Source organism: Panthera uncia, chromosome A2, assembly GCF_023721935.1.
Source record: "Panthera uncia isolate 11264 chromosome A2, Puncia_PCG_1.0, whole genome shotgun sequence".
NCBI classification, from domain to species: domain Eukaryota; kingdom Metazoa; phylum Chordata; class Mammalia; order Carnivora; family Felidae; genus Panthera; species Panthera uncia.
Window position 1 is genome coordinate 54,787,270 of NC_064816.1, and position 25,030 is coordinate 54,812,299.

Here is a 25,030-nt window from a genome sequence, read left to right on the forward strand (position 1 = left end):
CGACGGAGAGTGTGCGCATGCGCAGAGCGCGGATTGCGCTTGCGCGGAGATCCGGGCGACGTGGCCGGCCGGAAGTGGTCTGTGCGGAACCGCCGCCGGACAACCCCTGCTCGCTGAACCCGGCTAGCGCAGGGCTGCTGCTTTGGGCCCCGCCGGCACCACCATGCTGAAGAAATTTGATAAGAAAGACGAGGAATCGGGTGAGAGGGCGTAGGCTTGGGGGAGGCTGGACCCTCTTACAAGCTCTCTGCACCCTCCTTGGGTGCCTCCTTCGGGGCCTCTGCGTAGACCTGAAGCCGAGACCCAGTGAGGGGCAGGGGCTTATGCCAAGGTCCGCAACTGGTTAGCGGCGGGCCTCGGAGAGCCCGAGCATGCTCCGCTGCCCCCACTCGTAAGCTCGGACCACGATTCGCTCGGTGACCTTGGGAGGGTCACTCTCCTGTGGGCCTCGGTTTCCCCAGTTGTCAGGGGAAGGGGCAGGGCCTGGTGAACCACTGTGACTTTTCGCCGGGTGACCTCTTGGGATTCGCCGGGCTGCGTTGCTACTGGCCAAATGGGGCGTAATCTGTGGAGCCAATGTTCTGCGCTGAGAACCCTCTTTAATGTAACTACTCAGCAAATATGTATTGATCGCTTACAGTATTCCAGGCACTGTACTGTGTCCTGATACTGCAGTGGAACAAATGAGACACTCAGTGCCTGAGCTGGGAATATTAAAATGGTCACAGGCGAAGTAGAGAAGATAGACATCAACCAGATAATGACACATATAATTAATTACAAATGTGACATTTGCTGTGAAGAAATCCCAGTCACCAGATGATGGTTCCCGCACATTGTAGGGATTCAGTTAAGTACAAGTTGCATACATGAATGCAAGACACGATGCTATGAGAGGCACAGAAGGACTATGTCAGGGTTGCTAGGTGACTTAAGGAAGTGGTTTGAGGTAGAGTGGTAGGACCTATATGCAGGTTGTAGAGCTTTGATTGCCATTCTGGAGTAGTTTGAACTTGACTAAGCAGATGGTAATGACATCTTTCCCTTCTCTATGTCTCTGTATATGCAATTCAGGCTTACAACCTGTACTCACTCTTCTCCGTTCTCTGACTTTAGGTGGAGGCTCCAACCCATTCCAGCATCTTGAGAAGAGTGCAGTACTCCAGGAGGCAAGTGTCATTTGTCATCTGCCATCCCAAGTGTTCACAGTCAACGTGCTCAAAATACTAACACATTCAAAGGGGTGGTTTAAAGAACAGTAGGGGAGAAAACCTGTTCCTGGAAAGACAGGAACGCTTTGCTCCTGGAGAGAGTTCAATACGCTTGCAGTTGTTGTCGTTCTGTGTTTCTCTTTCAAGGTAACACGTGTTTACTGAGTATCTGTTAGTAAGTCAGCATGTCCCTAACTGATATTTAGGGCAGATTTCAGGAGTTCTTAATAGATGGATTAGGGAGAAAGCAAAACAAAACTTTCCTTATGAAAATAAGCTTATCCAGGCAAATGTATGTATTTACCCTGGGACTTCTCAGAGCTTGAATGTACCTGAGAGGCAGTCAATGGAAGGGAAATAAACTAAGTCAGAAGGTAATGTTCTTGGTTGCTTCTTTTTAGGCCCGTGTATTTAACGAGACACCCATCAACCCTCGAAAATGTGCCCACATCCTCACCAAGATCCTTTACCTCATAAACCAGGTAAGACAGTGAAGTTTGGGGGCAGGGATCATGGTGCTGGGAGTTGTTGGGGGCGTTAGCATAAGTCACATAGCCCTTAGGGTATTTGATAGCTCCTGTGTGGATATAGCCCAGCTCTGGGTTCCCTCAGGGTCTAACTCTGATGTGTTTGCCCTTGATGGAGCCTCTGTAGGGTCTGTGGATGTGACCTGGGCTGATCTGGCAGGAAGAGCCTTCTGGCCTCTCTGTCCCAAGCTGAGACTTCGTTTTTGATTAAAACAGGGGGAGCACCTAGGGACCACCGAAGCAACCGAGGCCTTCTTTGCCATGACCAAGCTCTTTCAGTCCAACGATGTAAGTGCCCACAGTCAGTATGGTCTACCTTTGTGTGGATTGGAGTTTTCCTAACTTTGGCTTTCGTGTTGAGTCAGTGGTCATAGGCTTTTCCTCTCTCTTTCCCAGCCCACACTCCGTCGGATGTGCTATTTGACCATCAAGGAGATGTCTTGCATTGCCGAGGATGTCATTATTGTTACCAGCAGGTGAGTCTTCGGGTCTGTGTATGGCTCCTTTGACGGGTGCCATTGACACAGAAGCCATTTTTACTCATGTGTATCAGGTGATGAGACTTTTGTTTGACATAATGTCAGGTGCCCCTTCCTCTTCTGTCTCCCTCACCTTTCAGTTACTGCTGCCCCTCCATGGCACTCTAGAGTGTGCAGTTTCCCTAGCCTTACCTGAGGCACAAACCCTTCCTTGCCTTGATTCCTCTCAGTCAGCTGAGCCAGGCTGGAGCTTACGAAAGACTTTAGTGAGTGCCAAGAGAGAACACAAGAAAAATAGACATAGAGAATGCAGGGGGTATACAAACAGGTTCACTTCCCAAGTACTGGTTTCTGTGTTAGACTGAGTTATTCAGGGGAAAGGTGTGACTAAAATATAATCCCTGTCCTTAAGAACTGGAGCTCAGTTCTCTTCTTGCCACAGTTTATGGGGGGCGGGGAGATGCTATACATTCCATTGTAGGGTGGTTTAGAAAGCATTTTTTGAACATCTACCAGTCCCTGTGCATAACTTTGGGAAGCTAGCAGCAAGTAAGGTAGACATGGCCTCTGCAGTCCCAGAGAAACAACCGAGGAGACAGGCATTAGAATATATAACAGAGTTTATCCGGGGAAGTATGATAGGCTGTGAGAACAGACCAGAAGGATATACAACTTGAATTTGGATCAGGAAAGGCCCCCTAGACCTGTCTGAGCAAAGTGCTGAAGGATGAGCAAGAAATAGCAGGACAGTGCTCACTTCAGCACATACACTAAAATTGGAACAACTCAGGGAAGATTAGCATGGCCCTTGCACAAGGATGACAGGCAAATTCGGGAAATGTTCCATATCCCCCGCCCCCCAAAAGAAAAGAATGAAAGAAGCCACTGAAAATTAATCTCTTCCAAAAATGCTTATTAATAGCAGGACAGAGATGGAGAGGGCCAGGAGTACTCTAGGCTGAGGGAATAGCAGATGTCAAGGCCCGGAGAGGAGAGTCTCTGTTAAGGAGTTTATGCTTGATGGTAATGGGCAGTAGGAAGCCTTGGGAATGTTTTAATCCAAGCAGGGGAGTGACCTTGATTTTTGAGGAGGGCGGGGTGCAAGTGAGCGAGGGACTCACCCAAAGTGGGGGTCGAGCTCACCGGATGCGTGGCTCAAGCTCACCCGATGTGGGACTCGAACTCATGCACCGTGAGATCATGACCTGAGCCGAAGTCAGATGCTTACTGACTAAACCACCCAGGCGCCCCAGAGTCTGGAGTTTTGTAAAAAATCTCTCTTGTTGCTGCTTGGAGTTTGACCGGGAAAGAGTAAGAATACAGCAAGAACGCTAGTTAGACTTGTGTAGTAGTCCAGACAAGGGGGTGTGACTAGAGCTAGGGAGGAGCGGGTGCAGACAAGGGCTTGGGGAGGACAGGCCATGCTCCTGCGCGGACAATGCCTTCCCCTCCCACAGCCTGACAAAGGACATGACTGGGAAAGAAGACAACTACCGTGGCCCGGCTGTGCGTGCCCTCTGCCAGATCACTGATGTGAGTCTGCTGCCCCTGCTGAGCTGTTCCTCTTTTTCCCTGCTTCTTGGGCAAGGCTCAGTCATGATCCTCTGTGCATGCATTAGGTTGTCCCACGTCTCTTGAGCAAAGCACTGAGCCAGGTGGTGTGGGGATGAGGGTAGGGTGCAGTAACACAAGAAACAGGTTTGCTTCCTTCCTTCTTGTCCCCACTCTTCCCCACCCATCACATGCACTCCTGACGGTTGCCAAGGATTGATTGGGTCCCCTTCTGCCCCACCCATTGTCCCCACAGAGCACCATGCTGCAGGCTATTGAGCGCTACATGAAACAGGCCATCGTGGACAAGGTGCCCAGTGTCTCCAGCTCTGCCCTGGTGTCTTCCCTGGTATGTAGCTGGGGACCCTGTGGCGGGGGCCTGGGCAGCAGATTGGGAAACTGAAGAAAATATCAGAGTTGCTTTTCAGTAGGAAAAGGAAAGTTTCTACATCCCTTCCCAGATCTGAGAGTCCCACCTACCTTCTCAGTGAAGAGTGCCTGGGGAACTCTTGACCCATCCCTTGGGGTGACAGATTGTGGGGAGTTTGGGCCTCGTGGGAGATCTACCACCAGGGCAGAGAGTGAGGGTGGGAGCCATCCTTGTGTGCTGTGTCAAGAGAACCAGGACAACGGAGAGGCTCTGGGCCGTGTGTGAGGGAAGACCCAGAGCTGGACTGAACTGTGAGCCAGGGCCAGGAGGCATGATGGCAGGGCACCCTGTCTGCCCGCCTCTTAATGTACTCTGTTGCCCTTAGCACCTACTGAAGTGCAGCTTTGACGTGGTCAAGCGCTGGGTGAATGAGGCCCAGGAGGCGGCGTCCAGTGATAACATCATGGTCCAGGTGAGGTGTGAGCAGAGCAATGATATTGACGATCCTTAGGCAAATGACCTGGGACTGGTGATTCAGAAATGGACGCTCACCCCGGAGATCCTGGTGTCCCCTAGCAGGAGCAGGCTTTCATCTTTTGTCACTGGATTGTGGGGAGACTTGGGGGTTTGGGGAAACGATCCAGGGTACCACTTGGGATGGTTTAAGTTAGGAGCTCCTTACCAGCTGGAACTAAAATGTTCAAGTGTCTGATAACCAGCTGAGTCATGTTTTGGGATATGGGATATAGCAAACTTGGCCCAGGCAGCCAGAGAGCCTTTGCCAAGCTGGCTTTTTTAGTGATGCATGTAAATGTCTTGGTGGGGCTTTCAGCTACTTAACACTTTTTCAGTGACCTAGTCCAGAAATTCCTTTTATCTCTGTAAGACAAGTTTCCTTGTCTATAAAATGGGAATGAAAGTTTCTGCCTCACAAAGCCGTGAGGATAATATGAAAGAGCATCTAGAACATCTGACTTGTCGGGTACATACCTGTAGGCGCCCCCTGTGTGTTTTTCTCTTCTCTTTCTCCTCACCCCTTATTCTGATTCTCCTCTCCAGGGCCAGCCATGGCCCCTCAAGATCTTTCCCAGTGTCAGAGAAGGCTCTCCCATACAAGGCACCCACAGTCGCATGACTTAGCCCTTGAATGCCACCCTGGTAAAGAAACAAAAAAGAGCAGAGGGAACAGGAAATAACTCTGTGTACCTTATATCTCCAGAAGGGTATTCCCTTGACTTTGAGCCCTCCAGACCTAGCTTTGCCAGTACCAGCCATGTGTCCTTGGGCAACTCAGTGAGACTAAGAGTATCTACCTTCAGGGGTGGCGTAAGGTTTAATTCTACAAGGTCTTGTATGAGGTGTGCTGCATGGCACCTTATAACACCTGTCCATGCTCAGGGCCTGGCACCCACTTTCTCTTGTTGAAGGACACCTGGTCTTCCATTCTTTCATCACTGTGGTCTCTGTTGTCCCCTCCACATCTGTACTCATGATGCCTGTTGGGGCCCTTGCTGAACTTGAGGGCGGGAGCTAGACTACACACAACACTCACGTGGTGTGGTGAGCATCGTCCCGGGGCCATCCGTACAGAGCATCTGGGGAAATTGTCACAGCCACTCTGCGAGGTAGCTACTGTGATGCCCATCTTAGACACGAGAAGGCTGAAGCCCAGAGAGATGCGGAGGCCTCTCTCAGGCCACACAGCTGGTAGACCTGGGCTTCACGCACCTGTACTCTGCCACGACCTCCCGCTCTCTAGTACCATGCTCTGGGGCTCCTGTACCATGTGCGGAAGAACGACCGCCTGGCTGTCAATAAGATGATCAGCAAGTTCACCCGGCATGGCCTCAAGTCTCCCTTTGCCTACTGCATGATGATCCGGGTGGCCAGCAAACAGCTGGAGGAAGAGGATGGCAGGTAACGAATGGCTCTTGTCCCCCTTGGCCAGATGGCGCCCTATTCCGTGCTGGGCCATCCCCAACTTCTTGCCGCCCGTGTCCTTTTGTAGCCGTGACAGCCCTCTGTTCGACTTTATTGAGAGCTGCTTGCGCAACAAGCACGAGATGGTGGTGTACGAAGCCGCCTCGGCCATCGTCAACCTGCCAGGCTGCAGCGCCAAAGAGCTGGCCCCCGCTGTGTCAGGTTACATACCTCCTTTCGCCCCGGCCCCACACATCTGTGCCTGCTGGGAACTGGGCCCTGGGCTGGGGGGTTGGAGGAAACAAAGAAAGAAAGAAAGAAAATGCCCTCAGATAGGCCACGGCGGGGTGTTAAGAAGAGGAATTGGGACCTAGTAAGTACCCATTTGGTGCCAGGCACGCTGTGCCAGGGTCTCTCACACTCATCATGTTTGGGTACTTTGAGTTCCATCTTACCATTAAAGAGGCTGGGGTGCCGCTAAGAGGCAGAGATGGGGTTCAGATCCATGCTGCAGCCTGTTGGGCTGGCTAGTGATGGCAAGAGGCCCTGGTGGAAGAACCCAAAATTTATAAAACCAGGTTTTATAATTGCTTGCTAGGGGCCAGGCTATCTCAGGCAAAGGAGAAAGCAATTCAGAGGGGTCATTCAAAGCCTGCATACTGGAGCCCAATAGCCTGGGTTGGAGTCCTCGCTTTCCTAGAGCCAAAGCACACGGAGGGCTTTGCTGCCTGACATGCAACCATGTACAATAGGAACCAGGGCAGTTGTTTAAGGCAGGACTGAGGTAATTCTGCTGGTCTGCATACATGCTCCAGGAGAGAGGAGTGGAGTTTTACTTTGGATAAAAGACTCAGGCATCAGGTGTGGGTAGTCCTGGATCTCAATCCTTGTTCTGCCATTTACTGGTAGCTAACCTAGAGTTACGTGAGTTTTACCCGTGTGCCTCAGTCTCTGTATCTGTTAAATGGGGATAATAATAATAGCTGCTTTGTGGGGTTGTGAGAAACCAATCAGACAAGGCACAGCAGCTCCTTAGCACAACATCTGGCACATAGCAGGTGCTCAGTAAGTAGCGGCCGTCATTCACGAGACCCACTGGGCTCTCATAAACGTATTAAAGCCTCTGTGGTCGTGAGCTCTTTTCCTTGGTTGGGGTGAGGGTGCCAGCAGGGATATGAGCTGAGCAGAGGGTTTGAGTCAGAACAGCTTCAGAGCCCTCATGTATCCCCCATGCCCTGCCTGACCATTCCCCGGAGGCCTGAGCTTTTCTAGCTGCCGAGTGGCGAGGGAGGCCTGACATGTGGCATGTATCTCTCCACAGTGCTCCAGCTTTTCTGCAGCTCGCCCAAGGCCGCTCTCCGCTATGCTGCTGTCCGTACCCTCAATAAGGTGAGAGTTTAGGGGTGGGCAGAATGAGCACTTTGCCTTTTGAGAGGGTCGGGAGGTGCTTGATCCAGCTGGAGGCGTGTCATGGCCCCTGACCGGAGCTGCAGAAGGTGTAACACTGATCACAGTTGCTTCCTACAAGATGGCGAGATGAGCCCATCCACAGGACCTCTGACCAGGCCAGAGTCATCCAGTGGAATGACGGAAGTCCCTTTGTATGTCTGTTCTGTCCTCCCAAAACAGGTGGCCATGAAGCATCCGTCAGCAGTGACAGCCTGCAATCTGGACCTAGAGAACCTGGTTACAGATTCAAATCGCAGCATCGCCACGTTGGCCATCACCACACTCCTCAAGACTGGCAGCGAGAGCAGCATCGATCGCCTCATGAAGCAGATCTCGTCCTTCATGTCGGAGATCTCAGATGAGTTCAAGGTGCCCAGGCATGCCTGCAACACCCACCGTTCCCGGAATGAGGAAGATGCTCTGTGCCTGCTCCCTTACATTCCCCAGCCCCCAGGCCAGGATTGACCTGGGCCTGGTAGGGCTTGAGGACTCAGTGGAAGAGGTGGCACATCGCTCTTCATGGGGCTCGGCCTTGGGAGACGCGCACATCCAGCCTTGGGGTCTTTGTCCATACGGTTCCTTCGTAAGGCCAGTGGCAGGGCATGGAGTGAGGGCTGAGAGCAAATGTTGTCAGAGATTTCTAGTTTTCTGGTATGGGCTGATGGTGGTGCTGTTGGTCAATTTGGGGAAGGAGGGAGAGTCAGGTCCTAGGTGAGGGAGGTAGGAAGGTGATGATGATCGCAGACGTGTTGAGTTTGAGGTGCCGTGGGTACCAGGTGGAGTTGTCTGGTAGACATTCGCTAACATTGGGCTTGAGCTCGGACACAGACAAAGGTTTGGGAGTGAGTGGCATGGAAGAGGTGGGTTAAAACCACGGGAGGAGGTAGGACTGCCAAAGACACCGTGTGCAAAGGGGAGAGGGCCCAGGCCAAAGTACCCAGGGAGGAGCCTGAACAGCCTATAGGTGGGATCGTGGGGGTGGAGGTAGGAAAAGAAGCAGAACAGGCAGGCTGGAGAGGGACCAGTGGACCTACCCTGAGGTCTGAGTAGAAAATCAGAGTTTGGGGGACCCAGAGGCTGGACCTGGGGCTGTTGGAACTGATGTGCCTGCTACCCTACTTGGATGGGCTCAGGGATCGCGTGCTCCCTGAGGGTAGAGATGGAGTTCCTCTCAGCTCCTTGCCCTCTGGGTCCAGGGCCTGGCTGGGCCTAAGGAAGGACTTGGTTGGCACTTAGTGAACTAAGTAACTCAAGCCTGGAGGCAGGGGCCGCTGCTCATACACGTCTGTTTGACTCAGGTGGTGGTGGTCCAGGCCATCAGTGCCCTATGTCAGAAGTATCCTCGCAAACACGCCGTGCTCATGAATTTCCTGTTCACCATGCTGCGGGAAGAGGTAAGAGCAGGCATTTGGGGCATGCCAGGTCTCCTGGTGCAGGGAGTGACCTGGCTGTAAGCTCCATTCTCAGTTTGGAGCCAAGAGTCTCTTCTTGGAAGGTATGCATATCAACCCGTTGGCCAAGTGAATTTCTTGGTGCCTACAGACCTGACAATATAAACATGCACCAATTCCTAGTAATTACAGTAATAAGTAATGACTCACCACCCTGGCTTTAAAGTCACAGCAGATGCCCTGAGGCGATGCTTTGTGCTGGAGTCAGGAAAACCTGTGTTCTCTACTGGTGCCTAGTGTAGAAATTTTCTGGGCCATTCTGGGACCTCCAGCATGGTTTCTTCTGCAATTGATGCTAATAATTTGACATTGGGTTCTATTTTTGTTTCTCACGTGTCTTAGTGATTCACTTACACTACCTTCCTTGAATGTCTCAACGAAACCAGGTAATTCAGAGGAGCAGAAGCAAAGGGTTTTTGGAGTAGATTTGGTCCCTACATATCTGGTTGCCCCTTCGCCCCAGCACAGAGTGGCCCTTGGACCAAGAAGCCCTTGCCTTGGGTGTCATTGGGTCTCCTGAGATTGGAGGAGGGCACTAATACTTAAGAAGCCTTCAGCTAATAGGTCCAGTACTTTGGAGACACTACACAGCATACATAGTCTTACCCTCATAACAGGTCTTGTCAACAGACATCAATTTCTCCTTGTAAAAATCAGGGATCTGAGGGGCATCTGGGTGGCTCAGTTAAGCGTCCAACTATTGATTTCGGCCCTGGTCATGATCCCAAGGTCTTGGGATCAAGCCCCGTGTCTGGCTTTCTCCCTGGCTCGCACTCTTTTCTCTCTCTAAAATAAAATAAAATAAAATTCTTAACGAGACACAAAATGTTTCTATTTAACAGTTGACTGTTAGATCTGGAAGGGCCCCAGCGAACATTCAGTCCAGGCCTTTTATTTTACACAGAAAATAAGGTAGAGCCCAGATAGCCAGGTCCCTTACCTCCATGTTCTGTTTGGACTGCTGTCCTCCCTGGTCCTGGTTAGGTGTTGGGCCTCCCAGCTCATTTCTGGAGAGAGCAGCCTCCTCGCTCAGCTTGACCCCTCCCACTGCAGGGCGGCTTTGAGTACAAGCGGGCCATCGTGGACTGCATCATTAGCATCATTGAGGAAAACACAGAGAGCAAGGAGACCGGGCTGTCACACCTGTGCGAGTTCATCGAGGACTGCGAGTTCACCGTCCTGGCCACCCGCATCCTGCATCTCCTGGGCCAGGAGGGACCCAAGACCAACAACCCCTCCAAGTATATCCGCTTCATCTATAACCGTGTGGTCTTGGAGCATGAGGAGGTCCGGGCAGGTGGGTCTGAGCCAGGGCTGAACTGGGGCTCTTTGCTGCTTCTTGAGCAGATGACCTGTCAGAGGGACCTGAGCCTCAGTCCCCAGGCACTCTGTGTTCTAGCCTCACCAGCTCCGTGGTTTATAACATTGTGGGCAGGATCTTGGATGCTTGCGTGTCACCCAGTTCAGTGGTTCCTTAGCTCTGACTTGTATTGTTGGTTTTTGATTTTTGGTTTTTAACTTTCACTATATGTTGGTGTTTAACTTTTTCTCTCTTGCTTGCTTTTTTTTTTTTTTTAAGTGTTTAGGTATTTTTTCAATGGTTAGCTTTATTGAGGTGTAATTCACATACTGTAAAATTTACTCTTTTGCGTGAGTATGCAATTCAGTGTGCATCCATCATATTCTTAACTTTAAATTTACTGTTCTTCTCATGCCCCCACTGGACAGATTTTTCCTCTTTCAGCAATTAATATTCATTAAGTAATGGCTCGTTTTCTCATTTATATAATACAAAGGCTAACTGAATTGAACCCATTTGGATACAGAAGGTGAGAAGCCTGTGTGTGGCTAGCTTCTGTGGCCACGTCGTAGTCAGTGCTGAAATGGCTCCTGGAACCCAGGAATGGGACTGTCTTCTCCTTGAAACAGCTGAGGGAGTTGAGGCCCAAAGGAGGTCCACCCAGGGCCACTCATTGCACTGCAGGCAGTTGTGGGCCTCCAGGCTGAGAACTGCTTCACTCAGGACCTCTTCTGCCCAAAGATTCGTTACAAGTACTGGAACTGTCGTGAGCTGTCAGGTGGGTTAAGTAAATTATATTTGCTTCATAAACACAGGCGCTGTGAGTGCTCTGGCCAAGTTTGGAGCCCAGAATGAAGAGATGTTACCCAGTATCTTGGTGTTGCTGAAGAGGTGAGTATAGGCCAGAGGTCCCTGATGGGTGACGGTGTTCCCCGGGGGGAGAGGTTATACAACAATGGATTGTAGGGGGGAAAAAATAGAAAGCATTGTAAAGCATGGAAAAATATCATGCAAAAATCCCTCCACCTAGGTGTGACTATTGTTGAGTTTTTTCTTCCTTTTTTTTTTTAATGCCTTTCTTTTTTAAAAAATGGCTTTATTGATACACAGTTTGCGAGCCATACAGTTTACCCATTTGAAACGTATAAAGGGAACCTGGGTAGCTCAATCAGTTGAACATCCGACTCTTAATTTTGGCTCAGGTCATGATCATGGGACTGAGCTCCATGTCAGGCTGCGTGCTGAGCGTGGAGCCTGCTTAAAATTCTGCCTCTCCTTCTGCTCCTCTTCCCCACTCACACTCTCTCACTCTCTAAAATAAAAAAATTAAATTCTGGGGCAGTAGGTGGCTCTGTGGGTTAAGTGTCTGACTCTTGACTTTGGCTCAGATCATGATTTCACAGATCATGAGATTAATTAAGCCTGCGTCAGGCTCTGCACTAACCTTGCTTGGGATTCGATTCTCTCTTTCCGGCTCTCTCTGTCCCTCCCCCTACTTGTACTCTCTCTCTCAAAATAAATCAGTAAACATCAAAAAATAAATAAAACGTATAACAAGATGTTTCCTTTTTTTTTTTTTTAACGTTTATTTATTATTGAGAGACAGACACAGAGCGTGAGCAGGGGAGGGGCAGAGAGATGGGGAGACATAGAATCTGAAGCAGGCTCCAGGCTCTGAGCCGTCAGCACAGAGCCCGACGCGGGGCTCGAACTCACAAATCGCGAGATCATGTCCTGAGTCCAAGTTGGTCGCCCAACCGAGCTACCCAGGCGCCCCTAACATGATGTTTCTTAATATATTCACAGAGTTGTGACCATCACCATAATCTAAGTTTAAAACATTTCTATCATTGCCAATAGAAACCTGATATCCATGGTGTTTACCGGGCAGAGTAAATGTCTATTAGGCTAGGACAGTATTTTCAGTGTGGGTGTTAGTTTCCAGCATTAAGAATCCTTGGTCCCTGTGGTTTTTTGCAGTGTATGGAGTTTGGTGAGGCTGTTTTCAGCTATGCCTGCTTGCCTGTTTTGCTGGTTAGCGGGGGGTTTAAAAAAAAAAAAAAAAAAAGAAAGAGGGGCGCCTGGGTGGCTCAGTCGGTTAAGTGTCCGACTTCCTCTCGGGTCATGATCTCGCAGCTGGTGAGTTCAAGCCCCACATCGGGCTCTGTGCTGACAGCTTGGAGCCTGGAGCCTGCTTCGGATTCTGTGTCCTCTCTCTCTGCCCCTTCCCCTGTTCGTGCTCTGTCTTTGTCTCTAGCTCTGTCTTAAAAATAACGTTAAAAACTTTTTTAAGTACTAAAGAAAAACCCTATATTGATTAGTAGTCACTGCCCTCTCCCCAACACCTACTCCCCCCCAGCCCTAGACACCCACTAATCTACTTTATGTCCCTATGCATTTGCCCATTATGGTCGTTTCTTAGAAATGCTGTCGTACAATCTGCGACCTTTCCTATGTTTGGCTTCTCTGTGATGTTTTTTTTAAGATTCATCAATGCTGCAACATATATCAGTACTTCATTCCTTCTTATGGCCAAATAATTCATTGCACGAGCACACCACATTTTATCTATTCACCAATTGACAGACTTGGTTTGGTTTCCACTTTTCGGCTCTCATGAATAATGCTGTTGTGAACATTCACGTACAAGTTTTTGTGTGATGTATGTTGTCAGTTCTCAAGAGGAGATGCCTGGGAGTTGAATTATTGGGTCATATTAAATTCTTCTTTGACATATGCTGCTGGATGTAGGAGATTGCCTCCTTCACTGGGTGGGCTTTAGGGAGTGGGCCCGGGGAATATGAATGTGGCCACCTCTTAGGTAATGAGCTAGAATTTTATAGGCCCCTCCGTGTGTTTGATGCCTGGATCCCACAGGCATGTTCATCTGGGGACTGAACTTTAAGAGACTTGCTTCCCCTTACTACCGTCTGATGAAACCCTGCAGTGTTCCCCTGCCACCCCTGTGGGGCCGCAGTCAAGATTACCATGGGTTCCCAGGGCGCCTGGGTGGCTCAGCCAGTTAAGCATCCGGATTTGGCTCAGGTCATGATCTTGCAGTTTGTGGGTTCAAGCCCCACATCAGGCTCTGTGTCAGGCTCTGTGATGAAAGCACAGAGCCTGCTTGGAATCCTCTGTCCCCTGTCTCTCTCTGCTCCTCCCCCATTTGTGGGCGCTCGCTCTCTCCCTCTCTCTCTCTTTCTCCCAAAAATGAACGAACATTAAAAAAAACAAAAAACAGATTACTATGTTTTCTGGCTGCAGGTGCGTGATGGACGATGACAATGAAGTAAGGGACCGAGCCACTTTCTATCTCAATGTCCTGGAGCAGAAGCAGAAGGCCCTCAATGCAGGCTATATCCTAAATGGTGAGTTTCCCTGGCTGTCTTCGACTAGGCCCCCTCCCAGAGCTGTGGCCCTCCTCCCCACTCCAGAGCAGGCACACCCTCTCTGGGTAGGGAAGTCTGAGGCAAGACGCTTTGGGCTGGACTTTCATGGCAACTTCATGGCATCACTGTGACCTCAGGAGACCGCGAATCTTGCAGTTCACACCAGTGTGGGTGGCAGCAGCTCAGTGAACTGAAACACTAGTCATTGATAAAAACCTCTCTTCCCATAGTCCTTTATATAAGTCACTCTTGTATACATTTATCACCATACCAGCCCTGTGAAGGAGGATCCAGATGAGAAAGTGGAAGCCCAGAGAGTGTTAAGTGGTTTTCTCAGTGGTCTAGAGTCATGCAACTTAGACCCCAGGGCCACAGGCTTCCGTGGGGGATTCCGGCTGCTCATTCTGTCATGCCTTCAGGCAGTGCCTCGCTCCCACTGGCTTCTAGGTCTGACTGTTTCCATCCCTGGTCTGGAGAGAGCTCTGCAGCAGTACACTCTAGAACCATCGGAAAAACCTTTTGACCTCAAGTCTGTGCCCCTGGCCACCACGCCCATGGCAGAGCAGAGAACAGGTAAGTAATGTCTGTGCTCCTTGTAGAGGCTTTCAGGTCCAGGCCTCTGTTGGAGGGTCTGCATGGGCCGTGAAGCCACTAAACCTAGCCAGGATGGGGGGGATTGTACCAAGAGGATGGAACAGTCCTTTCTAATCCTTTCTACGGCTGACTCCAGGATTGGAGACACATGCACACAAACACTCGCTCTCTCGCGTGCTCACACTCTCTCAGGGGGTTGGACCAGCTCTGTGGTCAGCCCCACACTGCCCCATTACTGGAGTTGTTGGTCACCATGTGTGTTTGCTCCTGCAGAAAGCACCCCCATCACAGCCGCCAAGCAGGCGGAGAAAGTGGCAGCCACTCGAGAAGACATCTTCCAGGGTGAGTAGCGGTGCTTGGTGGGGCGCTCAGGACTGGGCTTGGTCTCCTCAGCTTTGGGGGTGGGGGGTGTCGTTGCTTTCCTCAGGGGAATTAGGAGAGACCTAATCAACGACAGTTCTTACCCTTGAGTTCTGGGTCCTGAGAGTACTTTAGTCAACACATTTGACCCTCAGGTGGCAGTTATCGGGTCCATTTGGTATTGGAGGAATTGGAAGTTCAGAGAGAGAAAGTGATATGCCTAAGGCTGCACCGCAAGAAACTGCAGGGGCTGGAATTAAGATCCACATCAAACTGGCTCACAGCTGCCCCTCGGCCTTGGTTCTGAGGGCTCAGGTCCCTGGAGCCCAGGCCGGTACCTGATGTCAGATTCAGCACAGTTGGGGTCCAAAGACGCTAATACTTTTTCTTGGGTTCCAGAGGGCCTCAGTCCACATTGTTTGGTAAGGTTTTGTTTGGGTGGTTATCTATCCCTCTGGTCTAGCATCTTTTTTTGTGTTTCTTTTTTTTTTTTTTAATTTTTTTTTAATGTTTATTTTTGAGACAGAGAGAGATAGAACATGAACGGGGGAGGGGCAGAGAGAGAGGGAGACACAGAATCGGAAGCAGGCTCCAGGCTCTGAGCCATCAGCCCAGAGCCCGATGCGGGGCTCGAACTCACAGACTGCGAGATCGTGACCTGAGCTGAAGTCAGACGCTTAACCGACTGAGCCACCCAGGCGCCCCTGGTCTAGCATCTTTTTAAGGGTAGAGGCTGTGTATCTAAGCGACAGACCATATTATCTACTGAATCCCACCATGAAGGACTGACATGTGTCCCTCTTCCTTCATGAAGAATCTCCTGTGCTCATCACTTCTACTCCCAGTCTTCCGCCTTCCCTCAAGTAGTTCTGTGTGGTTCTTTGTAGGTTCTGTCCTTTATATTCTCTATCATAGTACTTAGCACAGTGCCTTCCTTCCTCACAGTGAGCTCCCAATGATTGTTGAATTAAATTACATCCTCCACCACCACCCCCTCTGGGGCACCTGGATGACTCAGTTGGTTAAGCATCAGATTCTTGATTTCGGCTCAGGTCATGATCTCACGGTTCATGAGAATAAACTATAAAAATTAATTAGTTAATTAATCAAATCCTCCCCCGCCCCCATTCCATTTGAGAATCCTGTCTTCTGTCAACACATCTTTCAGATTGAGCAAAATCTGAATCCTGAGGTAACTGGGATCACTCTCACCCAAAACTTTCCCTTCTGTATTACTTCCCCTTTGCTGTTCTCGCAAATCACCACAAAGTCATTGCCTTAACGCAGCACAGTTATCTTACAATTCTGAGGGCAGAAGTCCAAAATGGGTTTCATTGTATTGGCAGTGCTGAGCTTCCTCTGGAGGCTCCAGGGGAGAATTAGGTCTCTGCTTTTTCAAGTTTCTGGAGGACTCCATTCCTCTCCTGGTGACCCCTTCCTCTGCCTTCACAGCTAGCAGCATGGCCTCTTCAAATCTGACTCTGAGCCTTCTGCCTCCTTCTTATAAGGACACTGGGCCCATCCAGATAATCCAGGATAATCTCCCAGTCTCAAGATCCAATTTAATCATATCTGCGAACTCCCTTTTACCATGTGGGTAAAAGTTCTGGGAATTAGCTTGTGCGTATCTTGAGGCTACCATTCTGCCCCAGCTTCAAAGGAAGACTCTTTTTAAGCCTCTTTGAGGGTATCAATTTCATCTTTAAGCACTCTTCTGAAACCTAACGTTTATTGATCACCTGTTCAGTTCTAGAAGGTTTGCTAGATCCTGACATTTATTGCTTCATTTATCTTCACAACAATCCTGTGAGCAAGATTATTGTATCGATTTTATCGGTGAAGAGTTGGAAACTCAGAGGCATTAACTGATAGCTTCTAGCAGAATCCCCCAGGGTAGTTAAGTGTCAGGTCTAGAAACTTGATATCCCAGTGAAATCAATTCTCACAGAAAAGCACTCTGGTGGCTGATGATCACAATGGCCCAAAAGTGCCTCCTCATTTCTAAGCTGGCTCTTTCTGGGCTTTTCACTGCCTGCACATTCATCAGATATAATCCTTCAGGCCGCAGAGGGCTGAAGCAGTCACAAAGCCTGACTCTGTGGGGGGAGAAAGCCAAATAATAATAATAATAATGCCTACTTTCTGTCTCTATCCATGAAACATGAATGAAGTACGTTCTAAGTTCAGGGCAAAATACCAGATCCCTGGCCTCAGGGCACATTTTCTGTCCTTATAGAGTTCAATTGATTTGGGAAGACAAGTTAAAAATGTTAGAGCAGTGGTCTTCAGATATCAGCTTACATCAGAATCAGCTGGCAGGGGCGCCTGGGTGGCGCAGTCGGTTAAGCGTCCGACTTCAGCCAGGTCACGATCTCGCGGTCCGTGAGTTCGAGCCCCGCGTCAGGCTCTGGGCTGATGGCTCGGAGCCTGGAGCCTGTTTCCGATTCTGTGTCTCCCTCTCTCTCTGCCCCTCCCCTGTTCATGCTCTGTCTCTCTCTGTCCCAAAAATAAAATAAAAAACGTTGAAAAAAAAAAAAAATTTAAAAAAGAAAAAAAAAAAAGAATCAGCTGGCAAAATTTCTTAAGAATGTAGATTCCTAAAAAAAAAAAATGCAGATTCCTGAGTCCCAAACCCAAAGATTCTGATAGACTGTATTTAGGATGGGCCCAGAATCTCAGTTTTTAATAAGCCCCGACCCCCAGGTAATTCTGACACTAGTGATCCATTGAGGAACACTGCCCCTGCCATAGAATAGGAAAGAGAGCAGTAGCCGCAGGCCGTCATAGGTGGACATCGTGTGCAGGCGGCTATCAGATGTCTCCTTCACCTGGACGGGCCACGTTGGCGGCCTGTGGGCTACTGGACCCAGCCCACTGCTGGAACCTGGCTTTGAGGTGTACAGATGGGCCTTCCCAGGTACTCACATACCACCTGAAGTGGGGTTTTCGGCAAGTCTGAATCTGAAACATCTCCTAGTACTGGCCTTTTCTCTTAACTGACAAATGTGTAGGATCAGTTCGTTCTTTTGCCTGATTCTGGGGCGATAACAGCATTCATCTCATCCTTAGAGTCTTCCTAATCTCTACCTTCTAAGAATCCTTGCCGAGCTTCTAAAGTTGTGGGAGTCTCCAGATGGATTAGGCCTAGGCCATTGGGGATCTCCCAGTCAGTGTTCTGTGGCTGAGGTCTTTTGTGAGACAGAGGGGAAGAGAGTATTCATGGGACGTGGTACAGCTTGAGGAAAGTTAGCGAGAGGAGAAAATTATCAGTATATTTGGGATATAGCGAGTAACCTGTCATTGTATATACATATCTATCCATCTCAGTAGGGTAAAAGCCCTGGAGAATTGGCCATAAGCATTTATTAGAAACCATCACAGGTTGGTCTGAGAATTGAAAGGCTGAGTAAACGTGTGGCCTGTGGCTTTCAGAACAGTTGGCGGCAGTGCCAGAGTTCCATGGGCTGGGGCTCCTCTTCAAGTCCTCGCCTGAGCCTGTGGCCCTCACTGAGTCAGAGACAGAGTATGTCATCCGCTGTACCAAACACACCTTCACTGACCACATGGTGTTCCAGGTGAGTGGGGAGGGCTGAGGCCCTGCTGAGGCTTGGGCCCAGGGAGTGGTCCCGAGTGTAACGGGTCTTATAGGTCAGGAGCCCAACTTGATGCTGGGTTTTGTCACCGGCCGGTATGTGTCTTGCAGCCTTGACCCAGGACCTCTCTGGCTCCTGTGTGTCAACGTGGGGTCAGGGACCCTGTGCGGGGGCACCTGGGATAGGAGTCAGTTTGGCCCATGGGGTGAGTTAGGACCTCCGGGCTCTTCCTTTGCAGCAGGGCTTTGACCTAGAGCAGTGTCTAAGCAATCCCTCTCCTCCCTGGTCCAGTTTGACTGCACAAACACACTCAATGACCAGACTCTGGAGAATGTCACAGTCCAGATGGAGCCCACTGAAGCTTATGAAGTGCTCTGTTATGTGCCTGCCCGAAGCCTACCCTACAACCAGCCTGGGACCTGCTACACGCTGGTGGCACTGCCCAAGGAAGACCCCACAGCTGGTGAGCCCTTCTCCTGACCCCACCCTGGTCTTCTGGGAGGCCTTGGGATCCAGATGGGGTGGGCCAGTTGTGCACCAACCATTTGTCTCCTATGAGAGCCTCAACTCCTTGATTTTAACCTTGAGAAAATCAAGGTTAAATTCTTACCTTGGCTTTCTGTGACCAGGATCAACATGTGGGGGATGGGGCTGAGGGGCAGGGGATTGCTAGGTGGTAGGTCTTTCCCCTTTTGGGAGTTGGTGGGGGATGAAAGTAGCAAGCCCTCCATGCCCATGAAACAAGTACTGACATAGCTAGGGAACAGGGGAAGAGGTGGGGGGCTCTCAGGAAAGAGGAGGTGTTCACTTTCTTGCCAGGGACTTGGTTTTTAACTTTGCTTTTTGTAGGATTCTGAAAGAAAACCAATAAAATGCATCTAAGCCATTAAAAAAAAAAAAAAGGTTGAGAAAGGTTAAAGAAGAAAGGCTGAGTCCTGGGAACTTGTCCTATGTCATCCCATTTCACCTTCATAGAAGACCTATGGGGATGAGTACTGCTCTTACTCCTAGGACTAGGAAATTCTAAGGAAACTGAGACTCAAGTTAAATGACTCCCCTAAGTTCACAGGGCTGGTAAGAGGCAGAACCTGGGTCTATCTGGTCCTCAACCTGTACTCTTTCATTTTACCATGAACAAGCACGGAAACATCCCAGCTCCACCCCTTCCAAGGAACCCACCAGCTTCTTTTTCCAGGCCGTGCACAATGGACACGTGACTGTGGCATGGGCTTAGCCATCCTGCAGCACCCCTGCTTTCCTCTTTCTTCCTTTCCTGTGAGGGGACTCCCAGACCCATGACTTGACTCTTTTGCCCTTTCCCAAGGTATCTTCTGTCCAGATTTGTGGAGTCAGATGGCTATTTGTGGAGTTGCCGCTACTGATAATGTAATAGAGGCCTGGGGAGCAGGGTGAGGCCACCTGCCCTATGGAGGAACTCCTCCCCCGCTGTGGTTGGGGTCATCCTGACCATCCAGCCTTTCTTCCTTGCAGTGGCCTGCACATTCAGCTGCATGATGAAGTTCACTGTCAAGGATTGTGACCCCACCACTGGGGAGACCGACGATGAAGGCTATGAAGATGAATATGTGGTAAGAAGCTAATGTCGGGAGGCTCAATTTTGTGCCTGAGGCTACAGAGCAACCCTGTCCAGGAGCTAACAGCTAGACTTAACGTTTTTCTTGCTGTTTTGGCTCTTTGAAAGAAACCGTTTTTAAACTCAAAAGAATTCATGCTTTAAGAAAAGAAAACTTGGGAAGTGTAAAAACCAAGCATGAACAAACAGGAAAACATTACTCATGGTCCTTGGGAGTTATTTGGAGGAGTAGGCAGGAGTTATGTAATAAAGGTCATTGATTGTGTACATCACACACCTTCCAGTTTCCACTTAAAACCATAGTGTAGGGGCACCTGGCTGGCTCAGTCTGAGGAGCATGTGACTCTTGATCGTGGTGTCATGAGTTCATTGGTTGAACTCAATTGGTTGAGCGTCCGCCTTCAGCTCGGGTCATGATCTTGCAGTTAATGGGTTCGAGCCCTGTTGGCACAGAGCCCACTTCAGATCCTCTCTCTCTCTAACCCTCTCCTGCTTCCCTGCTTACGTTCTCTCTCTCTCTCTCTCTCTCTCTCAAAAATAAACAAACATTTATTATTTATTTTATTTTTTAAAGCTGTTGTATTTTTTCACGTACTATATTTTAGAGCTCTTTCTGAATTAGTACATAGCTTTCCCCTACCACCCTTATTTAAAATTTTTTTTAATGTTTATTTATTTTTGAGAGACAGAGCACGAGTTGGGGAGAAGCAGAGAGAGGGAGAGACACAGAATCCAAAGCAGGCTCCAGGCTCTGAGCGGTTAGCACAGAGCCCGACGCGGGGCTCAAACTCATGAACCGTGAGATCATGACCTGAGCCGAAGTCAGATGCTTCACCAATTGAGCCACCCAGGCACCCCAAAAATAAACAAACATTAAAAAGTGGGGGGGAATGAGTTCAGAGCAGGGGCCCAGAGGTATACAGAGCAGGAACTCACTCCCCTGGAGGTATGTGCCTAACTTCCACCTCCATCTCCCCAGCTGGAAGATCTGGAAGTCACTGTCGCTGATCACATCCAAAAGGTCATGATGCTGAACTTTGAAGCAGCCTGGGATCAGTTAGGGGATGAGTTTGAGAAGGAGGAGACATTCACCTTGTCTACCATCAAGACACTTGAAGGTAAAATCCTTGGCTACTGTTGAAATGTGTCCTCCCCTTTCACTCCTCCCAACTTTTGTTCCCCAGGGATCCAAGGCCATGTCTAGAGCATATACTTCAGATGCCACTTCATTAAAAGCCCCTTAGAGGGGCACCTGGCTGGCTCAGTCAGAAGAGTATGCATCTCTTAATCCTGGGGTTGTGAGTTTGAGCCCCATGTTGGGTGTAGAGATTACTAACTAAACAAACTAACTCAAAAAAGACGGTGGGGGTTGGGGGGGTGGGGGGAGCGGGGAGGAGCACCCGTGGGTGGTTCAGTTGGTTAAGCATCTGACTTCGGCTCAAGTCATAATCTCATGGTTCGTGAATTCAAGTCCCACATCAGGGTCTCTGCTGTCAGCTCAGAGCCTGCTTCAGATCCTCTGTCCCCCTCTCTCTCTGCCCCTCCGCATTCTCTCTCTCTTTCAAAATAAAAAAATAAACTTAAAAAAAAAAAAAAAAAGCCCTTAAGAGCAGACTTTGGGGATGGGGTAGTAGTGGTGACACAAAAGGGAAATGAGGTGTGGCTTAATGATGCTGCGATTTCTCCCTACAGAGGCTGTGGGCAATATTGTGAAATTCCTGGGAATGCACCCTTGTGAGAGGTCAGACAAAGTGCCAGATAACAAGAATACCCACACGTTGCTCCTGGCTGGTAAGCAACATTTCTAGATGGGAAGTGCCTGGGTAGCTCACAGCCTGGATGCCACTGCATCCTGGGCTGAGGGCTCCCACTGGGAACATGAGGATTCAAATTCGTAGCATTGAAAATTTACAGAGTTAAAAAGACCAGCAGTGGGGCGCCTGGGTAGGTTCAAGTCAGTTGAGCGTGTGACTTCAGCTCAGGTCACGATCTCAGACTTTGTGGGTTCAAGCCCTGTGTTGGGCTCTGTGCTGACAGCTCAGAGCCTGAAGCCTGCTTCAGATTCTGTCTCCCTGTCTCTCTGCCCCTCCCCTGCTCGTGCTGTCTCTCCCTCTCCCTCTCAAAAATAAACATAAAAAAATTAAAAGATATTTAAAAAATTTTTTTTTAAATAATAAAAAAAGACCAGTAGTGAAATGCCCTCTGACCCTCTCATCTGCCTCTCATCCAGTTCCTTGCAACAGGCACCGAAGCACTGTTATTACAAACAATGCTACTATATCCTTCCAGTCATTTTATGGATATGAAAGCTAGGATGTATACATTTCCCTATTTTAACTCAGATATTTATGTGTAAATGGTATATACATTGTTCTGCACTTTGCTTTTCACTTGACAGATCTATCTTGTCAATACATAGAGTTTTCTTGGGTGCCTAGCTGGCTCGGTTGGTAGAGCATGCGACTCTTTATCTCAGGGTCATGAGTTGGAGCCCCACATTGGGGGTGGAGATTAGATTAAAAATAGAGTTTCCTCTTTTTCTTTTTTTAATTGTGGTAAAATCTACATAAAGTAAAATTTACCATTTTAACCTTAGGTGTGCAGTTCAGTGGCATTAAGTATATCCATATTATTGTGTGGTTATCAACACCATCTGTCTCCAGGACTTTTTTATCATCCCAAAGTGAATACTCACACTTTTTTGTAGCTTCCTCATATTCCATTTTATGGTTGTGCCATATTTTATAGAATTAGTCTGTATTGATGAACATTTAGAGTGTTCCAGGCTTTTGCTATTATAAACAATGCTGTAGTGAATAACCACATACATACATACATTCACACATACTTTATTTTGTATGTGTGCCCTAAGGATGTCTATAGGAAAAATTTCCCAAGGCATTATCAGGTTAAAGTGCATTTCTCATTTTGGTAAAAATTTCTAGTTGCCTTCCATAGGAACTGTTTGCCTTTCCTCCCACACTGTGGACAACACAGTATGTATTATCAGTAATATACACAGCATATTATCAAATCATTAGCAAATGATTTTTCAGTCTGGGTGAAAAATCGTATCTTAGTGTCGTTTTTATTTCACATTTCTTACATATTGGATGAAGTTAAGCATCTGAAACGTGTGTGCCATTTGTATTTCTTTTTCTGTGAATTATTTCCATATCCTTTCTCTACTTTTCTACTGGGTTGGTTGGTCTTCTCTAATAGGAATGGAATTTTAAGTCAACATGGAAATTTTCAGATACACACAAAAACTGAATGGTATAATGAACCCTCATGTGCTCATCTTCCAGCTTCAACAACTAACAGCATCTATACCGCCACTCATTCTACTCCCCGCCCTGGGTTATTTTAAAGAAAATTCCAGATACAGCATTTTGTATGTAAATATCTCTAGATCTGGATGTCTCTAAAGTCTTTGTTTAAAGGGGTGGGGAAGGGAGTGCCTGCTTGACTTAGTTAAACATCCGACTTCAGGTCAGGTCATGATCTCAAGGTTTGTGTACTTGAGCCCCCACATGGGGCTCCCCTGCTGTCAGTGCGGAGCCACTTTGGATCCTCTGTCTCCCTCTCTCTTTCTGCCCCTCCTCTGCCCTAGAGGGTGCGTGTATATGCACTCTCTTGCTTGCTCACTCTCGAAAATGATAAACATTTTAATTAATTAATTAATTAATTAATTAAAGGAGTGGGGGCAATACAGTCGTCACACCGAGAACTGTGAACAAAAGGAAGTCAGAGATTTTTTTGTTTTCTTTCTGAGTATTTATAATCAGGGTTGGGAGGCAGCTCCGCTTCAGTGCCCTGCTCACAGCTGATGGACCCCAAGCAAATCATTTCTGGCCACACTGAAGCAACTCAGTCCCCTGGGTCTGGCAGACACCTGCTGTGCGGTTTTGTCATAGATGGGCTGTCCCTCCGTCAGTGCTCTTAGATTTAGCCAACATGCATTAGAGCCTCTCCCGTGCCAGGTAGAAGCCTTGTATGTCCGTTAATTCATTTGTACCTGGCAGAAGCTTAAACAATGGTTAGTATCTCCTCTACTTTGTAATTGGCAATACTGTGGCTCAGAGGGATTTCAGCCCAGCTCCCCAGTTCCCAGACCCCTTCCATTTCACTGTACCACAGCTGCCTTGATCAGTTGCTGCAGCTGCCACCCTCAGCCTAGCCTCTGCAGCTCACTTCTGCCTTACACACTTGTACTCCTCTCTTCTCTCTAGGTGTGTTCCGGGGAAATCATGACATCCTGGTGCGCTCCCGACTTCTGCTTTTGGACACAGTAACAATGCAGGTGACAGCCAGAAGTTCGGAGGAGCTGCCAGTAGACATGATCTTGGCGTCTGTGGGCTAAGAGGCCAGCCTGCATGGGCCCTACTCCTACCCTCTTCTGCCCACCCCCCGCCAACACTACGCAGAAGTCACACCTTCATCGTGAACGCAGTGGAAACTCCATCCTAAGTCTCTGTATTCAAAAACAATTAGGAATCACTGAAAAAAAAAATTTTTTTTTAATTTAACCCCTGCCCCAGGACGACTAGGGGGTAACTTTTTTTTCTTTTTTAAAATAGGGGATGATTTTAGCTTGTCCTAGAACCTGCTGCCCTGTCACGGTAGGGACATGCCAGATGAATAAAACACACCTCCTCCTGAAATTATCCCCAAGGAAACCATCTTATCCCTATAAATAAATCCGCATGTATTTATTGAATGACTACTACTTCTGTAGACTCATGCTTAAGCGTTCCCCTTTCCCCCTTCTGAGCCTCCCCACTGAGAACACCTCTATCCCCTTCACTTCCACAGCCTTTTGGCTGCTGCACTTACCTTGAGGCCAGATTGCTCTCACTCATCCCCATCCAAGCCCCAGGAACAAGAGCTGAGGGTATGACAGCAGGCACTGAGGTCATGAACCTGCCCTTGGCATCCTCACCACCACCCTCCTGCTCTAGGTGGTGAATGTAGGCTGCAGAGGGTTTGGGTGGATCACTTGGGTATTACCTAGCATGAGGTTTGAGGTGGAGTGTGCACTGGGGTTTGCCTGCTCCCAGTTCAGTGAATGCACAGAGGAGAACAGACAGGCCTTAGCACTCTATTGGCTGAAGATGCAGAAATCCTTGGTTCACGACCCAAGGCAGCAGGCTCAGAGGCCTGCCCTTTTAAACTCAAGCCAGGCGGCTTTGCTAATTTCATGGCTGAAACAGGCCTGCAAAGCCTGTTTTCTAAAATCCAG

At 48.8% G+C, this 25,030-nt stretch overlaps 1 protein-coding gene and 1 non-coding gene across 2 annotated transcripts; both read left to right on the plus strand.

The window, feature by feature from the left end:
• The first annotated feature begins 49 nt into the window (after nt 1-49).
• Nucleotides 50-24,512, plus strand: COPG1 (COPI coat complex subunit gamma 1). Its single transcript, XM_049641088.1, has 24 exons — nt 50-200; nt 1,117-1,169; nt 1,613-1,693; nt 1,955-2,026; nt 2,135-2,214; nt 3,675-3,750; nt 4,025-4,117; nt 4,524-4,610; nt 5,898-6,055; nt 6,147-6,280; nt 7,380-7,447; nt 7,688-7,876; nt 8,806-8,901; nt 10,012-10,255; nt 11,074-11,149; nt 13,523-13,626; nt 14,095-14,220; nt 14,515-14,583; nt 18,034-18,176; nt 18,486-18,657; nt 19,686-19,783; nt 20,768-20,906; nt 21,481-21,579; nt 24,021-24,512. The coding sequence occupies exons 1-24, from the start codon at nt 164-166 to the stop codon at nt 24,149-24,151; spliced, it is 2,625 nt and encodes an 874-aa protein (XP_049497045.1). The 5' UTR covers nt 50-163; the 3' UTR covers nt 24,152-24,512.
• Nucleotides 2,967-3,070, plus strand: LOC125931096 (U6 spliceosomal RNA). Its single transcript, XR_007460353.1, has one exon. It is a non-coding gene; the product is annotated as a U6 spliceosomal RNA (small nuclear RNA).
• Nucleotides 24,513-25,030: the final 518 nt, after the last annotated feature.

Excerpts from the sequence above, each read along its gene's own strand:
- COPG1 (XM_049641088.1), top strand. The coding sequence starts at position 164 with ATGCTGAAGAAATTTGATAAGAAAGACGAGGAATCGG. Across the intron at positions 1,170-1,612 it reads AGAGTGCAGTACTCCAGGAG|GCCCGTGTATTTAACGAGAC; the intron begins GCAAGTGTCATT and ends GCTTCTTTTTAG. Across the intron at positions 1,694-1,954 it reads TCCTTTACCTCATAAACCAG|GGGGAGCACCTAGGGACCAC; the intron begins GTAAGACAGTGA and ends TGATTAAAACAG.